This window comes from Lemur catta, chromosome 9 (genome assembly GCF_020740605.2).
Source record: "Lemur catta isolate mLemCat1 chromosome 9, mLemCat1.pri, whole genome shotgun sequence".
Lineage (NCBI taxonomy): Eukaryota > Metazoa > Chordata > Mammalia > Primates > Lemuridae > Lemur > Lemur catta.
Window position 1 is genome coordinate 92321766 of NC_059136.1, and position 18883 is coordinate 92340648.

Here is an 18883-nt window from a genome sequence, read left to right on the forward strand (position 1 = left end):
TACTTAAAAGGGGCTAGATCCCTTAAGATATAAACAAATTTTAGAACTATTTTAGAATGAAAAAGATCTCTATTTTGTAGATAATAGTGAGCAAAGCAAAGAAAAATCAATAGATGATAGACACATACACATTTATTATTTATTATGCTGTATAACATTTTACAGAGGTGACTTGTCTAAGGCCTCACTGAGATACCAAGTGGTGGAATAAAGAAGAGGATTCAGGTTATAGTCATATTCTTTTGCCTACACCTGGCTGCATCTCTATAGCACACTGTTTCTATGGAAACCCAGATGAGACAAAGACATTTGAGAAATAAACAACTTCAAACATGTAATCTGATGAGCTCATTGCTATGACATTAATCTACTAGAATTTAACTGAAAAATTGGTTCAGGCGTCTAAAGTCATAGATTATTCTGTTTTTCTTGGTGGTTCAACTGGTAGATATTATGAAGTTCAAGGAAAGATTGCAAGAACTTTTTTTTACACTCCAGCCTCCATTTTATCTTGGATTCATATTTTGCTGGCCACACATTAGGTTTTATAAGTGCTTGAAAAATAAATTTCAAATAAAGGACGAAGAGTCCACGTTGGTTCTATAGAGATATGTTAATGAAATTGAGGTTATTTCCCCCTCTTTTTCCTGTCACTTTGAAATGGTATACTTTTCAAAGCTTATAACAATAATAGGCTTATACAAAAAGGTAAATCCATGACTATATATATTTATTAGAACAAAGAGGTATCAGAAGTGAGGTGTGCATATGTGTATGAGAAAGCTTAGAAATATCAAACATTTTGTTACTAAAGAGCTGTAAATCTTCCAAAGTCAACACAAGCCAGCAGGTCATATACGGAGCCTGGAACACCTCTGAATCAAACCGCCAAGATCAAGGCCATTGGCTGATAAGAGCAGACCTTGAACAGTATTTATCAAGGTCTTTTTTTTTTTTTTTAAAAAAAAAAAAAGCACTACAGCTATTTGGGAACACTGACACCGAATTGCACTTGCATGTAGCCTTGATCCTTTGTGTATTGGACTTCTTTGGTTTATATTGAGGTAGTTCCATATTCTTAGGTTTAAAAATTCTAGTTAAAGGACATTTAAAAAAAAAACCCTGCAATGCTATAACCTCACTTTTGTTAAGAACAAGATCCAAACCATTATGTAATGGATGGGGAAAATGCTATCTACTACAGCTTCTAAGAAAGGCAAATACCATTGAATGAACTCCCAACTTGCCTTGTTCTGCTGAGGACCTCGACTGGTTTGGCTCAGTGGCTAAGCCTGCAATTAGAGGCAGAAAGGAAGTAATTGGCTCTATTGAGCAGAGAGAATTTGGAGTTCCAGGAAGCATCTACTCTCCAAACAGAGAGCACTGAGTCTCTGCAATGGCACAGGCCTGGGAGTGTGGCATGGACAAGGCAGCCAAAGAAAAATCCCTAGTGAGGGGGAGTTAGAAGGACTTTTGAAATAGAAATGTTGACTATTTTATTGCAATTATTTGTAATGCTGTAATATTTCTTTCTCCTTCCCGTGTAATCTCCTTTTATTAAAGTTGGCGGCCAATAGCAAGAAGGCCTTGTGTGCAAAGTTTTGTTTTTTTCCTAGGCTTTGCTTTTTAGGGATGGCAGGGTGGGTGCAGAAACCACAGAGTTCTCTAAGGCGATGTCTGTGTCAGTGTGGTGTGAATAGGGACCGCATATGGGCAGAGGGGTGATCATTCATGAATGGAGCTAATTAAACAGAAGCAGGGGTTTCAGGCAAGGATGCTCATGAAAATGAAGTCTGCTGGGAAGGCAGAGGAATGTTGGGAAGGGCTTTTGAATTCCACAGGATGTGAAATGGAAGTTTGAGCCAATCTTAGTAGGAACTAGAAGGAGGGGAAACTACTGCTATTTCTGGTAGAATTACCTTGTCTGTTTGCCTGTCCCTCTTTCTTTTTTGGGGGAGAGAGGAGTGTGGTTAATACATATGTAAAGATATTTACATAACTTTTAATTTTATCATCCTTGGAAGATATTATTAGCTTCTATTTCATTTTAAAAATGAAGACACTAGAGCTCTGAGTAACTTTTCAGAGCCACCCAGGAACGAGTGGCAGAGCTAGTAGTTAACTGAGACGTGCTGGACTCCAGGGCAATGTTTATTCCACCAGGCTACATGGGAGTGACATGAACTCTTCTGGAACCGATGAAACACACACCTATAGGGACAGTGAGAAAGGCTGGGGACTTAACAAGACTAAAAAAGACTAAAAAAATCTCAGTTTGCCATGTATTAGCAATCCTAATGATATACTGATATATATTCAGATCCCTAAAAAATAAGTAGGTTTCAAAGGAATTAATTACTTTTGCTATATCATAATTTTCATTTTATCTTTCAACATTGGTTCTTCACCAGAGTCAGTTTTCTTAGGTGAATTTGCTCCAGAAAACAGAATGTTTCTGCTCTTTTTACAGACCTTGGAGGAATTAGAAACTAAGTATAATGAAAATATGGGACAGCATTATTGACAAATGAGTGGAGAGTGGGAATGACAAGTAGGCTGCGTTCAAATAAGAGTGCTAAATTACCGCAAAAGTAAGAAAGCCAGTTAGATGGGAATTAATATAGATGAGATAGGATTTCAATCACAATCATGAGCAACTGAAAAATTTGAAGATGAAAGATCACAATGAGGATTTTGGATTTAGCTAAGAAAGAAGACACTTAAAAAGACTTATGATAAGAGGTACATACATGTGTGTGTGTGTGTGTGTGTGTGTGTGTGTGTGTGTGTGTGTGTGTGTGTGTGTAGAGAAAGAGAGGGAGAGAAGATAGAGAAGAAAGAAGACAGGGTGTCAGGGAATGAATGGCTATGGAGATTATGAAGAGCCAATGAGAGAAAAGACATCCTAAATGAAGAGTTACAAAGTGACAAAGTGGCAGGGATTGTTGAACTTTTAGTCACAAAAAGACCTAAGAGAAGTGAATAATTATGCAATAGTGCTACTTGGTGGCATAAACAGAGATAACAAAGAGCAATTTCACACTGAGTTCTCATAGTACACAGAGAGAAAACAAAATCAAGGGTGGAAATAAGGTGAAATCAAGTGAAAACTTAAGACAGTAAAGAACAAAAAAAAAGAGATTAAAAAGGATTAAGAATAGAAAAAAAGTAGACAGGTCGAGCAGCAGGACGTTAATGGGAAAAGTGCAGTAGTTTGTTGTTAAAACTATGCATTATCTCATACAATTCCCACTACTTAGCAAAGACGAGAACAGTAAGATGAGGTTACTAAGGCAGAGAGTTTAAATGCCTTGGCCAAAGGTCACAAGCTGGTAAATGAAGTCAGGTGTCAAACCTGGCCTGTCTCCAAAGCTATATTCCATCACCATGAACATTTGTGTGTTAGTGACCATTATCATTTTTTGAATGTTTTTACTTTAGTATGTATTTAAAAAGGAACATTTTCTACATAGCCAAAATATTATCACACTTCACAAAAACTAATCATATTTTTAAAGATATCCTGTCCATATTTCACAAATTGCCTTCCAAATGTCATTTACAGCTGGTCTATCCAAATCAGGATCCAGTCCAAGTCATACTACTCTGGAGGCATTTCTTACCTCTCCTTTAATCTAGAAAAGTCTTTTCTTTTCATGACACTGATCTATCCTGTCAAGTGTTTCACCTTCTGGATTTGTCTGATTGCTTCTTTGTGGCAACTTTTATTCTTCTACGTATTTTCTGCAAACTGAGAGCTACATCTAAAGTCTTAATAGATTCAAGTTAAATGTTTTAGTGAGGGTACAGCAGAGGTGATATGTACACACAGCAGGCAATTATTAGGAGATGGATAATACCTGGCTATTCCACCAGTAGGGGTGCTAAATTTGGTCAATGCATTAGGATGATGATGGCCTTATTCTCCATTGTACAATTTTAGCTTCATCCCTCCTCTGCCATTGCAGTTATGATTTCTTCCTTGTGATGAGAATGTAATTTTTCATATGTTACTTGGGCAAACCACATACAAAATTTATTTCCCCAGCAATCAATCACCTAATAATTTTAACACCAACTGATAATCCTTGCATAACTCAGTAATTTTATCATGGCTGCAAAATGGCGATTTTATGTTTCTACTTATTATTGTCTACATGTATTAGCTGGCATTCTTCCATAAAATAGAGCTTTGACTTATTAACTGGGGCTACTGGTTGCTCAGAAATACAGGTCTTACTGAAAAGGCAGGATAAATGCATAGTTCCCTCTACTTACTAATATTCAAAGTAAGGAGTTGGTTTAATGGTCACCTCAGATGGTGACAAAGAGGTTTTTATGACTTATTTGAGAGTCATGATGAACGGATGGAGTTTTGTAGACCCAATGTTTCAGTTACCTATAATCTTGATGCTCAAATGTGCCAAATACAGCCAGTGGGTACCACATGGACCTGGTTTTTGTGCCTTTTGGATACGACCCCACTAGGCTTTGAAAGCTTCCTTACCTTTGGTCACAAGATAATGTGGGCTCACCTTGCGCTTCCCTGTCCCAAACCAGGAATCAGCCATTTCTTCAAGGAGCCCTGCTGACTTTTAGTGAGGAATGATACTAGAGACCAAAATTTGGGTTCTTTTAAAATGGTAAGCAATTGTTTAAAAAGTATAATCTTACGGTAAATCTGTTTTCTAACTTGCCTTTATTCTTACGGTGTATTTTTCCATACTATTAAACATTCTGAACATTTCAAAAATGACTGAATAGTGTTCTATGAAGGCATTATAATTTTTGCTGAATACGTTTGTGTAGTTAGACTCTGACATAGTTTTTTAAAAAGCGATTAAGCATCAGGCCTAGAAAAATTGTAGTGGTCCTACAATATTTTCATTGACTTTAACCTATTTGCTAATATTATCCTTTAAAAGCTATTCCACAGATCTTACTAGACCGTAAGAATTCTTACTGCTTTCAATAAGAATTTTCAAATTTTCCTACCAGAAAATAACCCAAGAGAATAAACAACACAAGTTAAATTTTCCCTAGATTTACTTACTCCTCTTCATTGGGCTGTATCATTTGTTTATCTTTACCCCCATAAAACATCTTTAGGTACATTGTTGGTCAGTGCTTAAATTTGTGAAACAGAATCAGAATTAAGAACTGAAGGATTGTGTTCTTTTTTTCTTCCAGATTTATTGAGGTATAATTGACAAAAAAATATAGTGTACAATGTGATGTTTTGTTATAAGTATACATTGTGAACTGATTTACCACAATCAAGTTAATTAACACATCCACCATCTCACATACTTTTTTTGTGGTGAGAACACTTGAGATCTACTCTCTTAGCAAATTTCAAGTATATAATACATTATTATTAACCTGAGTCACCATGCTATATGTTAGGTCTTCAAAACCTACTCATTTTAAAACTGGAAGTTTGTATCCTCTGATCAATATCTCGTTTCCCCCACCTCCTAGCCGCTGGTAATCACCCTGCTGTTACTGTGAGTTTGACCTTTTTTTAGATTCTACATATACGTGAGATCATGCAGTATTTGTTATTCTGTTCCTGGCATATTTTACTTAGCACATTGTCTTTCACCACGTTATCACAAATGGCAGGATTTCTTTCTTTTTTTGTAAGGAATAATATTCCATTGTATATATAAGCCACATTTTCTTCATCTATTCATCTGTAGTAGGACAGACTATTGTAAAGTTGAAAAGGGACAGGTAAAGATCAAAGTAAAATTTACTATGGTGAGAACTGGTGACTGCAAAGGTAGAAAAGAACCAAGAATTGAAATCCAAGCAATCAGAATTTAGTTGAGGAAAACAAAAGGAGCACGTATGACATGGGCAAAAAAAGAATAAAGAGGTAGAGACTAAATTTTTATGGCAGTGCATTTAAACCAAGAATGTATTACTGAGGGAGTTAAAGCATGCAGTGGGGTATTTATTTATTCAGCTATTTATTTCTTGAGACAGGGTCTCACTCTGTTGCCTGGGCTAGAGTGCAGTGGCATCATCATGGCTCACTGCACCCTTGAACTCCTGGGCTCAAGCCATCCTTCTGCCTCAGTCTCTTGAGTCGGTGGAACTACAGGTATGTGCAACCACACCCTGAGACGGGGTCTTGCTATGTTGCTCAGGCTGGTCTTGAACACCTGGCCTCAAGCAATCCTCCTCTCTCTGCCTCCCAAGGTGCTGGGATTACAGGTATGAGTCACCAACCTGGCCCAGTGGGACATTTTAAATGCTGTCCAAGGAGCATGGTCCGTGAGCTATACATTCAAGTAATGAACATCTGGATGATGTTTAATGGGCAATACTACACTGAAAAGAACCCAAGGCATACTATAGCATAATATTTTAACAATTTGACATTACCTGTTTCTGAAATGCTAATCATATTTAGCCACATATTCCTTATCTATACTGCAGGAAATCAAAAACGCTAAATGATAGTGATGCCAGGGTAATTTCTAATTCTTATTTTAACAAGTAACTTAGGTCCTCTCCCTTCATTTTATTAAAGCAGCTAAGGGAAAGATACCGATATAAATTCTTTGCCAGGACCTACACACCCCCTGGTGGAGATAAGAATAAATAATCAAATTCCCACACCCTGATGTCCTAATGTTAACTTGTTTGTTAAAGGTAACTTCTGTACAAGATTTTGTTTTACTATCAGTAGCAGCTTGATCCTTGTAAAGAGTAACAGGCCTGTGGACTTAAATATTTATTGCCAGATGACAACACATTGGGGAAAACAGTATGTGTCTTCCCTCACCATTACCTGCTGTGGCTTCTCCCACATGCATACATGTTCTTCCTTCATCTTAAATTCCGGGTTGTTGTATAAGATCCAAGTCATATTGTGAAAGAAGTGAAAATGTAATAAACAATGATACTTTTGATGTTTCTTACTGCTGTCAGCTGATGCTATCTGATGCAGTAATCTCTTTTCTGGCTTACCACTGAATAAGAATACCAGATTCTTGCACTAGATCAATGTAAAAAAAGAACTTGATATTCATATCTCCAGTTAAAAAAAAACCATGATATTCTTATATAAATTAGTGCCAGAGGTTTTCAAATACTCTGCTTTTTCTGCCACATCATTCTTGATGTGATAAAGTTGCTAGGATAGGTTTGAAACATTGAGGAAAAATATAATAAAATTGAAATGCATTACAATGCTTCATGCATGAGTTAAATAGAGCCAAAATTACCAAATCTGCATAAATTAACATTTCATCTGAGGATGTTTTTGGCAGGGAAGCCAAAAATTGTCCTGTTTGCTGAATATCCTTCAGAAAATTACTTAGTATGCTGAATACTCACCATATTTGCTGAATATCCTTTAGAAAACTACTTATCCTTTTATAATAATTTATAAAATGAATATCCCAGTTCTCTGTATGTACTGCCAGTTACTTTAAGAAAGGAGAAAAATGTTTGTTACCCAAAACCACAGGACAGTGGAAGCTGAACCCCACCAAGCATAAGGAGACACTGACTTCATCTCTACTCACAACGTGATTCTTCACATCACTTGTTACCCATGAAAATAATCGAGATAATATTTATTCTGTTTATCTCCCAGGGTTCTGGTGAAGATCACATGAAATAATGCATGGGGAGAAAGCTACATATCAAATGATGTCATAGTAGAGATATTTCAGGATTTATGTTTATAAAGGATTTTAACTTGTTGGTATTTATATATATATATATCTCCATTTACAAATTAGCTACCCAAAGTGTTGCATGTAAACTGATTTTGTATGTCAAAACATTCAACCAGTCATTCAGAATACACTTAAAAGGACTTGGTAGAGAATCATTCAATAAACAAATGTTTTATCTGGCAGTTGAATTGGCACCACTACAAATGTAATTTTATATATAAAGATGACACTGACATAAGCTACGCCTGTGTCCTACAGCTCTGCTCTTCCAGCCCATGAGTGAGAGTCATCGGAGCTGTTGTGCTCTACCTCGGCCCTGCAGCCAGAGGTCCCCCGCACTCGGCTCCTCTCCCAACACATGCTGGGGTGAAGAACTTACTGTTCCAAGGAAAGCGCCCAGTGAGTCATAAAGTTTTAGAAGTGATATTTAGAAGTATATAGAGAACAGAGAGAAAAGCAAACCCAAGAAGAAAAAGGGAAGAGAAATAAGAACGGAAGTGAAAGTTTATGTGTTGGTTGGAGATTTAGAGGTCTATGAACAAAACAAAAAAAATCACTACCTCCACCCCCACATGCATATAGTATGAAGATTTTTAGATATTTTGGCGCACACACACAATGAGTAAAAGCACTGACTATTGCCTATAGCAGGAAGCATAATGAGATAATCAAACATACTTTTACATACATTTAAATATAATTATTTAAGTAAAATCTTAGCTTTGATTGGCAAACGATCTATAAAAGTGGAAATAGGGGACCTATTTGGAAATACAAAAATTTGTCATGAATTTGAAATCATCTAGAAATGAAACCATCTTTTATAGTTTTGTCATTTTCATTAATAGATTAAGGTGTATCCTCTTAATTTAAAAGCTAATTTAGAGAAAAGAAAAAATAGTTTGTGAGTCATCCAGTGGTCCTCTGCATCTGAGGAGGTGAGGTCAAATTAACAGATGCCAGGCACTCTCTGAGGGAGAACGTGACCTGGAAACCAGTCAAGCCTCTTTGGCATTTCCATTACATCTAAAACAAAAGGATTAAGACGCCTGTGGACACAGTCCTGTGCTAAAAAGTAATTTATTTCAAGTACTGCATCTAGGGAACTCCTGATCTCTTATAAGCTTTAGTGACAAATTAAATATCATATATACTTAAGATTTGTATTTATAATACATCAAAAAAAGAAACCTATGGAAATTAAGTACTGGTTGTATATTTTAACATATATAAAAGGGTACTATTAAGGAATATCTATATTAAGAGAGTTTTATCATTTTCTTTCTGAAAATAATTCCAAGAACATTGAATCTCATGCATGTTTGCAGATATCCTTGTCTGTTTATAAAGGTTATCTGGAATTTGCAGCTTCAGGTCATTTCTGCTGTTTCTGCTTGTGTGGAATATTGCATAATTAATTTAGAGAACAAGAATGATATATAATGACAAGTGAGAATTTTTCTTTGTAAGTTCAGCCAAATTGAATGTGTAGCAAAAGTCAAAAACAGCTACTCGAATTGGTTTGATTTCAGCAGCATGAGTGCCTCGTAATTAAAGCCTCTAGTATCATCTGATTTTCTGCAGTTTTTCAATTAAAAAAAAAGGTATTACATGTATTTTAGCACACTCCCAATTTATTGTGATTAAGTCTCATTAATTCCTCTTTCACGTTTTGGGTGTATCAGTAGTCAAGTAACAAATAGTGATGAGGCATTGCATTCTAAAACAAAACACCAATGGCTAAAAATGTTAAATTTGTTATGTGAAATTAATTTAATAAATTGAATAATGACCATTATTCAGGCTAGGACTATATAGCCTGCGTTATTTAATATATATGAAGTTATAAAGATAAAATCTATTCAAAAAATCATACTATAAGTAATCAAATTACATGACAAGTGACCAGCAAATCTCTGGTTGTTTTTGAGTAGCAAGAGTCACTTAACAGGTTGAGGGGCTTCCACGATGTCTTCATAGAACAGTATTCTTCCTTGTCTCCAAACTTCCATTATAAAATCATAGCATCTACTATTAATACTGCTGGGATTCAGAAAATCATAGGTATTCCCCACAGTTCCTCGTATGTGCATTCCTTAACCTTTTGTTAGGTTTACTTAGAGTGAGAACCCGAAAAATATCATAAAGCTTGTGAAACAAAAGCCACTCCTGTGTCTGGAGAGTCCGAGGTTGTAAATTTAACCACAGGCAGCTGCAGCCAACGGCATTCCTATGCCCCATGATAAGGACGAAGCTAAGGCCTCCCCTGTCTCTGCAGGTGTTACTCATGCCCCCGAGAAAAACCCTCTGTAAAATCCAAGACTTTCTCCCCTCCCTTGGGGTGGACACTCTTTGGCGTCCACCCATCTGCACCCAGATGTTCAAAATAAAACAGCATTTTGCTACACATGAGGCTTTGTGTGTCTTCCTCTTGGTTCCGGACCTTACGCTTTCCCACCTCATTTCTACCATGGGAACTGCCAAGGACACTTCACTTAAAGCTGAAGTACATCACTCCCAGAAATGAACCGAGGCTGCCCTTCTTCTAGAACACTTTTTTTCTCCTTTTAAATCCAATCAAAACATACATTTTTCTATCACCAGCATCAACTTTGCGGGCTCTTCTAAATCTCCTCATTTTTAAAATATTAATGCATATATTCTTCCAATGTCCAGAGGATTCTATTCTTTGTTTGCTGATTTATTACTTTTTACCCATCCAGTGAGTGACTCCTGTGGATAAGATACTGTTCGAGGCTCTAGGGACACAACGTTCCTGCTCTTGTGGAACGCTCTGACAGTCTGGGGGAACGGGAAGGGACAATGTAGGTTAAACAAATCAATAGGAAGCTATCAGGTATTGCTAATGCCACGGCAAATGGGGCAAAGTGATTGAGAAAGACAAGGGTTGACTTTAGATTGAGGCATAAAGGCAGGCCTCTCTGCAGAAATTATGTTTATTAAAATAGCTGAGGTCAGAATGCCGAACTGTGCGACAGAGCGTCCTTTACTGTAAGTAACATGCTGCCTGCAAATACAGGACTCTGCTGTTAGTAGGCCCTCAACAAATGACAAACCCAAGTAGTTATCCCTCAGAGATGTGCTACTTACTGAATCATACACGTTTACTATTCAAGAATATAAAGTCAGATTAGTTTGTGCGGCCATAGAACACCTATGAACACACTATTTCAAACGCTAACATCCACTCACATTATAAATATTTATAATAGGTTTTCAAGGAGGAAAAGAAACCTCTTATACCCTTACTATTATAGTATTTTATAAATATGCAAAACATGGTATTTGCATATGATTTTACTATATTAATAAAAATGACCACCTCATCCCACAGACCGTTGAACCTGGTATCAGTCTGTAGAAAGGACCAACAGCTCTGTAAGATGCTACTTCATCCCACTGCCTTCCACATGCAAAGGCCCAGGCCCAGTCACAACTCCCAGGCCACTGAGAGCAGGACTCCCACCTGTACTCGACTGGCTCACGCTGTCACTTTCAAGCCTACTGATGGTATGAGTATCTGTAGAATTTATACTTGTTACTTTTTAATCGACATAGATTCTCACGGAAAACTAAAAATTATAGTTTTTACCATTCCTGATCCTAGGATAAAAATGATAAAATCTGTTAACACCGAAGAAACAAGCTTTTCCCAATGATAAAATCCGTTAACATTTGAAGAAACAAGCCTTCCCCACAAAGATAAAAATGCAGAATAAAATAGGAAAGATATTTAAAAGTACACTGAAAGGTACCCTAGGTAGATAAGGAAATGAACAAAAATTCAATACAAAGGCACAAAATAAAAAGGATATATACTTATATTAAATACTCTTCTATCCTCAAAGTTAAAGTGAGAAAAGTGACTAGTGGTTTAAATATCTACACTAAATGTAAGCCATTTTAAATAGTACTTCCAAGCCAATGTAAACTGAAGGAGGTAAAAAGGATAAAAAAGAAAATTTTGTGAGGAAAAAAATGGCAGTTGCCCCAGACCTTTAATCTCTTAGCCCTCTTTTAATGTTCCCTAATTAACACACATACCTTAGTTCAATAATAAACCAACGGAAAAAGTACTGTATTTGGTAATTACTTGTGATATCTTTAAGCACCCGCTGAGTTACTTGCTTAACAAGCCCTCCAAAGAAAGCAGGAAATCTTGTGATACAGTCAACTCAACAGTGACTTACTAGCATTCTTTCCCTGTAGCTTTCAATTTGACTAGCTGTACTTCGAATTGTGCCAATAGAAGGCACATGAGATCAACTACAGAACTCAAAGGAAATTTTAAGGTAGCAGCTGTCTAGAATGATCCAGAATGTCTCTTCTTCATATAGAAACATTTATCTAAAGGAAAGTAAGTCATCAAGTTTAAACTTTCTAAGTCTCTTCCCTCCCTCCCCCTCCTCAGGCCCACAGGTCATAGCTATAAATTTGAAAGAGGCAAAACTATTAAACTAAGAGGATTAGAGCTAGCTATTAGTTCCAGGTCACACATGCTATTTTCACGTACTATACAAAACACACACATATATACACATTGTTACACATATGCATTGGGGCCTTTTTTTTTTGAGATAGGGTCTCACTCTGTTGACTAGGCTAGAGTGCAGTGTTGTCATGATAGCTCTGAACTCCTAGGCTCAAGTGATCCTCCTGCCTCAATCTCTTGAGCAGCTGGGACTACAGGCCAGCACCACCACTCCTGACTAATTTTTCCATTTTTTGTAAAGATGGGGTCTGGCTCTGTTGCTCGGGCTGGTCTCAAACTTCTGGACTCAAGCAATCCTCCCTCCTTGGACTCCCAAAGTGCTAGGATTACAAGCATGAGCCACCAGGCCCTGCTCAGGGCTCCATTTAATTGGAGTTAGAAGATACTTTAATTAAAAACTTTACACTCTAGTCTGGGTGACAGAGCATGATTCTGTAGCAGAAAAACCCAAAAACCAACCAACCAACAAAACAGCTTTTTAAAGGATTATAGAAATTTCTTAGCATTTATGACAATATTGGCCACATATATATTAATTTTTACTACTGATCAGGGACATAAACTCTTAAGGTACAAACACTACATACTTTATAACAACACAAGTGACAAGCTTTTCAGAAATCCACTGTGGCAAAGCAGCACCCGAACTTTTTTATTTGGGTGGAATAAAAACAGAAACAGTAATGGGAAATTGAGGTAACATTCCTTCGGTTCCTTCTCTGCCCCCAAAAAATGTGCACCAAGGGAAATTCAACCACAAGAAATGTGACTCATGTTTAAAATAATCTATTCAGCCACTCAAATAAAACCACAAATCAAAGAAATTTTGAAAAACATTTTGATGAGTTTCAATGAAAACATTCTTTATTGGTAAACAGATACTTCAAACTTTTTCATTATATACATCATGCGAAATGACTGATTTCACACATGGTTGTCTAACTGCTCATTGTGACATACTATTTTTTGAGATGATTATAAATTTTAACAGTTACAATAACCACAGTAGTAAAAATAATTCAGGAAAATGACTCTCAATGAAGCAAAACACTGTAGCAAGTATGAAAGTACTGTTCATTCCTCCTGGATGTTTAATTCTCCCTCCTAATGTAAATCTCTATACTTTGGAAGACTACTATATACACAAATGGCAGTTGTTTTTGTACGGGCATCTATAGGCACTCCACTGACAAAAACAAGAAAATTTCAAATAATTTTACAATGTTTGGTTAATTTCTTTCCTGCTTTGTTAATCCAAAACAAGACAATGCCCTTTTATTTAAAACAGTCATTTCTGTCTAGAAATAGTTCCCTCATGAAGATGATTTTGCCCCATGCAAAGGTAGTTTACCCCTGGTGATCTTTCTGAGTTGGAGCTGTTACGTATTATCCAAGTTGTTTTCAATAAGTGGAAAACGAGCAGGGCTTCCTATTCTGAGGCGAAGACCTAGGAATAACCTTCTTTCTATTATGACACTGAGAAAAATTCTTCCTTGCAGTAGTGGGATCAACACTTTTACCTTGTGGCAGTTCTGGAAGCATTCTCAGTATTAAAAACCCTAGCACATGTAAATTCACCTCTTTGAAATAACCAGAGAAATATCCACCTGGAGGAAGGTGGATTCCAAATCCCCTAGCAGCACATTCAAGTTAATTGGCATGCGAAGGTAAAAAAGACTTTTCTAGATACCTGGCAGTGGGGTGCTGCTGTAACAAATACCTGAAAATGGAGAAGTGGCTCTGGAATGGGGCAGTGGGTAGAGGCGAAGAATTCTGAGGGGCATGAGAGAAAGGAGCTACACTGACTGAAACAGACTGTTAGTAGAAGTATGGAATGGTAATGGCGGCGAGGGCTTGAAGAACCAAAGTTGCCACCGAGAATACCTAAATCATCACGAAATAACAACATTAAAGGTGCTGCTGTTGAGGGCTTGGAAGAAAATGAGGAATATGTTATTGGAAAACTGGAAGAAAGAGATCCTTGTTACATAGTGACAAAGTTTAACTGAATTGTGTCTTGCAGTTATGTGGAAAGCAGAATTTGTAAGTGATAAACTTAATATTTAGCTGAGGATAGTCTCAAGCACACTGTGGAAGGTACAGCCTGCCTTCTTGCTGGTTGTAGTAAAATGTGAAAGGAGATAGGTAAGTTGGGGGAAGAAATGTTAAATATAAAGAAACTAGGACTTGATGATTTGGGAAATTCTCAGCCTACCCAAACAGCAAAAGACACGAAAGTTAAGAGATTCACTGTCAGGAATGCCTGCTTTAGAGAAACAGACAGGATATGGCTGTACAACCTTCTGCTAATACCTCAGAAGGATCAAAAGGTTTGACAATTCAGTCACGCAAAAGGCTCTTTGAAGACATTAAGGGTGTGAATCATAAATTCTCAGCTACGTTAGAAAAAGTAAAAAACAGAGATAGGCGTATCCGGGAAAGATACATGAGGAGACTCCTGTGCAATGGAGCGAATCCCCGTGACACACAAAGGAGACCCACAAGTTCCCTGACAACGTTACACCAGCAGAAACACTGCCAACCTGAACTGCAAGGTATGGAGAATGGAAGAAGAAACAAGCTGACAAAACTACTCAGCTACAAGCATGTGCCTTTTGTGAAAAAAGGAAAGATGACTGTGAGATGGAGTTACAAGCCCAGAGAACTGAGCTGGGAGCCAAGGAAGGTCAATCTCAGGCCTTAAAACCTAGTTAAGTGTGACTGGCTGGATTTGTAAATTCACTGGTGCTGGTGGCTCCTTTTTTCATTCTATTTTCTGCTTTTTGAACAGGAATGTATATAACTGTTATTCCATGCTTGTCCTGCCATCATATTTGGGAGCAGATAACCTGTTTTGTAGGCCCACAGGTGCATAGACAGGAATTACGACCCAGGCATCATACCCAGATCCTCTTCCCATGCTTAATTTAGATGATGTAAATGATGAGATTTGGGACTTTTGAGGTGGTGAGCTTCTGACAAGATCTTAGACTTTGAGCTGATGCTATAATGGGTTGAGACTTTTGAGCACCTTTGTTAGATGTGAATCTTTGGGACAGGGAGTGGACTGTGGTAGTCAGGCAGAATAATGTCCCCCCTAAACTGTTCACGCCCTAATCCCCAAACCTCTGTGTAACCTTAAATGGTAAAAGGGATTTTGCAGATGTGATTAAAGTTACTACAGATCTTAAAATAGGGAGATAATCCTGGATTATCCAGTGGGCCCAATCTAACCATATGAGTCCTTAAAAGCAGAGAACCTTTCCTGGCTGTTGCCAGAAAGATGCGATCACAGAAGGGTCAGAGAGATACAATGGTGCTGGCTTTTAAGATGCAAGAAGGGCGCCACAAGCCAAGGAATGCAGGTGGCCAAAAGTCATCTGTAGAAATAATAAAAATAACCTGGTTGTTTTTAATGCTGGAAGTATTTTCCTTATTAATATGGCACATTATATATTCTCACATGCTACTGCATGTAAGGGCAGTATTATTTTAGTTGCTGGAGTATCACAGTATTAAGAATATCTGCTTCTTGTAGTGTCAGGCTTTCATCTGTTAGCTCTTTATTTGGAAATGAAGTCACAAGAATAAAGTCAAGAGTTGCAAATTCAGGACGGGACTGTACAATAAAGTCCCGGACATCCAGAATCCTGAAGAAATAAAATAAAAATAATTTGTGATACAAAGAACCATATTTTCATGTAAGTTTTTTTTAGCTAAAATTAGATATTAAAAATCACACAATTTTAACTCTTATTTAAAAGTGTTATAACTTTAATATACAGTATTTCAATGGAAGAATTTATCTTAGCTTTAAGGTAAAATGTAAGGATTAACTCTGGAGTGTGCATAACATTTAGTGTAAAATACATACAATCTTTAGGTGAATAATACATAAAATAAGTGTAATAATGTTGCTATACTGAAAGGGCAGGTCCTACTTTTTTCAGAGTGTAAAATATGTTAGCAGCATATGATCCAGAAAAAAGGTAACTATGATCGGCCTGTGGCAAGGTGAGTCAATAACTACGAAAAGTGTTAAGTCATGAGAATAATTTTAAAAAATTATTGTCACATATACATAGTAACTCAACAAGGATCATCAATGTATCCTTTAGGGTCTTACTCAATGAACAAATGCAAATAATATGAGAACAACAAATCTCTACACACAAGTAAATGTTAAAGGACATTTAAAAGTTTATCTGTAGAACTTAACAAGAGAACAATTAAGCTTTACTTACACTATACATTTCTATTACAAAGAATTTGCTACACAGAATGTTAATCCCCATCAGAATTATCATAAATTTTTAAGTAAGGTCCAAATAAGCTTTTACTATATTAAGGTAAATCTGATTTTATTTCATATAGTTTTACCAACAATCCAAAACTATAGCTCTTAATTTATTTTTGTGTGATATCTGAATTTGTATTAGTATTTGGATGGTTTACAGAGATCATTTAAATACCATGTATTTCACTTCTTATATACAGCTATTATCCTTTAAAAAATTTTTCTTCTGTCAAAAACTTCAAAGTATATCTAAAGAATATCAGGTCACATACAATTTTACTAAGACGAGACACTTGGCATGTAACAGCAAACTGAACACTTTGCCAGTAAAGAAGTTTACCTGTGTGTACTATTGAATCTTTGTATCAAACGACTTCCATCTGCTAACCTGATTTGAATTTTTGTTGTTGGCATGGAATCATCAATGAGAACAACTGCATTAAGTATTGATTTATCCTCCTCTTCCGGGGAGGAAGGTGTACTGACTATTTCAGGTGTAAGGCTAAGAAAGAAGAATTAAAGAATTAGAACACAAATCTGAATACATAAGACACAAGACAAAATGAAGGCAGTTAGATCTACAGTTGATTCTCAAGTGATCCCCACATGGCTTTTGGACTAGCAAGAACATGGCTTCATTTGCATCTCCTACACTTTTAACCTCTTTTGTCATATAAAAATTATTTGGATCCTATGATTATGATTTAATTTACCCAATCTCTCTCAAAAGCCTAACTTTGCATCCTTTCCTCCTTTATCTCTTTGAAATTTCAGACTGTTTAGCACAGCAGTTTCTTTAGTTAGAAATCTGAACAACTCTGAATTAATCTCAAAGAATGATTAAGAGCACAGACAGACTTGGTTTCAAATCTTAGCTATGTCAATTGTGCAGACTTCAGTGAGTACATCAATCCCAGCTCTATCACTTATAAAATGAGCGGAATAATATGTTATGAAGGTATATTATACGAGTAAGTCCTCGATATAGTACCTAAATCACAGTGTTTCAATAGGTGCCTGCTATTTTGCACATATTATCAGCACTATTCATTTAATTTCAACTTGGTTAATATTACTTAAAAACATCTGATTGTAGTTACTGCAAAAGAGAAATAACTCTTAAGTTATTATTAGCAAGGAAAAAATTTTATGCATGGTGATGAATTTATAATGAAGCTTATCTGATAGAATTTTACCATTTGACTTTGATTACTAGCGACCTCAGCATTGCTTTCTTAGTCCCTTCTAACATCTACCAGGATGATCAGTCAGTGTAAGTCAAAAGTGAATGTCAAAAATAGAGTGCTCTTTTGGTTAAAAGATTAAAACAAATTCAGCCAAATTCTTTCTTTCTTTCTTTTCTTTTTACAAGTGGGTTCTCACTTTGTTGCCCAGGCCAGAGTGCAGTGGTGTGATCATAGCTCAGTGTGGTCTTGAACTCCTGGGCTCAAGTGATCCTCCCACCTCAGCCTCCCAAGTAGCTGGTACTACAGTATGCACCACCATGCCCAGCTAATTTTTAAAAAAATTTTTGTAGATGGGGTTTTGCTCTGTTGCCCAGGCTAGTCTCAAACTCCTGGCCTCAAGCAATCCTCTACCTCCCAAAGTGCTGGAATGATAGGTGTAAGCCATGTGCCTGGCCTAGCCAAATTCTTTACAGTCATAAAATCTTTATATTCTCTCAGTCATCTTGAGGGACTTTGATAGTCTTGATGTTTATTCTCTTGAATACTGAGATCTAGATGGCTTCCTACAAATTATCTCCTTTTGACTAAAAAGAAATATATCAACATATTTATTAGTATAAAAGTTCTATGAGCATTTGGGCTTTAGTCCAACGCAAATCTAACTCATCATGACTCTTACTCCCATTCAAAAAGTTTCTCTCAGAGCATATATGATAAATTAGTAAACTTAAGTGGTACTTACTGCTAACATTTCCCCTTTCTTTAGCTATTTCCTGACAGATTTTAGAACATATTTGGGAATATAAATGATAAAGATATGAAAAAGGAGAAGATGATGATTTATAATAAATGACCAGATACTAAGAATTTTTTTCAAGTTCAGAACTGAGAGCTTAAATAATTGCACTGCCAACCTGGTTTACTGTGCCAACAGTTCAGCATGCCTAACACAGGGATTTTTTTTAAAGAAGAGTGGGAAATTAATTGATAAAACAAGGTTTCTAGGCAAATGGGAAGAAAGGATGTGGGCTATAATTGCCTCAGACAGGAGGGGAAACGATGACTTCTCCAAACTTAAGGAGAGATGGATACAGTTATTAGTAAACTTGGAGGCTGAGGGAAACATATTAAGAAAGTTAATTCCTGTCAGGCTTTATTTTCTCAGTGAAGCTGGAAGCAAAGAAATCTT

The 18883-nt window shown here is 36.6% G+C and overlaps 1 protein-coding gene across 2 annotated transcripts in view; it reads right to left on the minus strand.

Moving 5' to 3' along the window:
* Positions 1–13035: 13035 nt before the first annotated feature.
* UBXN2B (UBX domain protein 2B) overlaps positions 13036–18883 on the minus strand; it is a 36801-nt gene continuing 30953 nt past the window's right edge. Inside the window, exons 7-8 of one of the 2 annotated variants that reach the window (XM_045560924.1) lie at positions 16848–17009; positions 13036–15860 (exon numbers count right to left, since the gene is read on the minus strand). In XM_045560924.1, coding sequence (XP_045416880.1) covers positions 15698–15860; positions 16848–17009 — 325 coding nt within the window. In that variant the 3' untranslated portion in view covers positions 13036–15697. The remainder of the gene's footprint in view (positions 15861–16847; positions 17010–18883) is intronic. The other variant, XM_045560925.1, reaches the window with a different exon arrangement.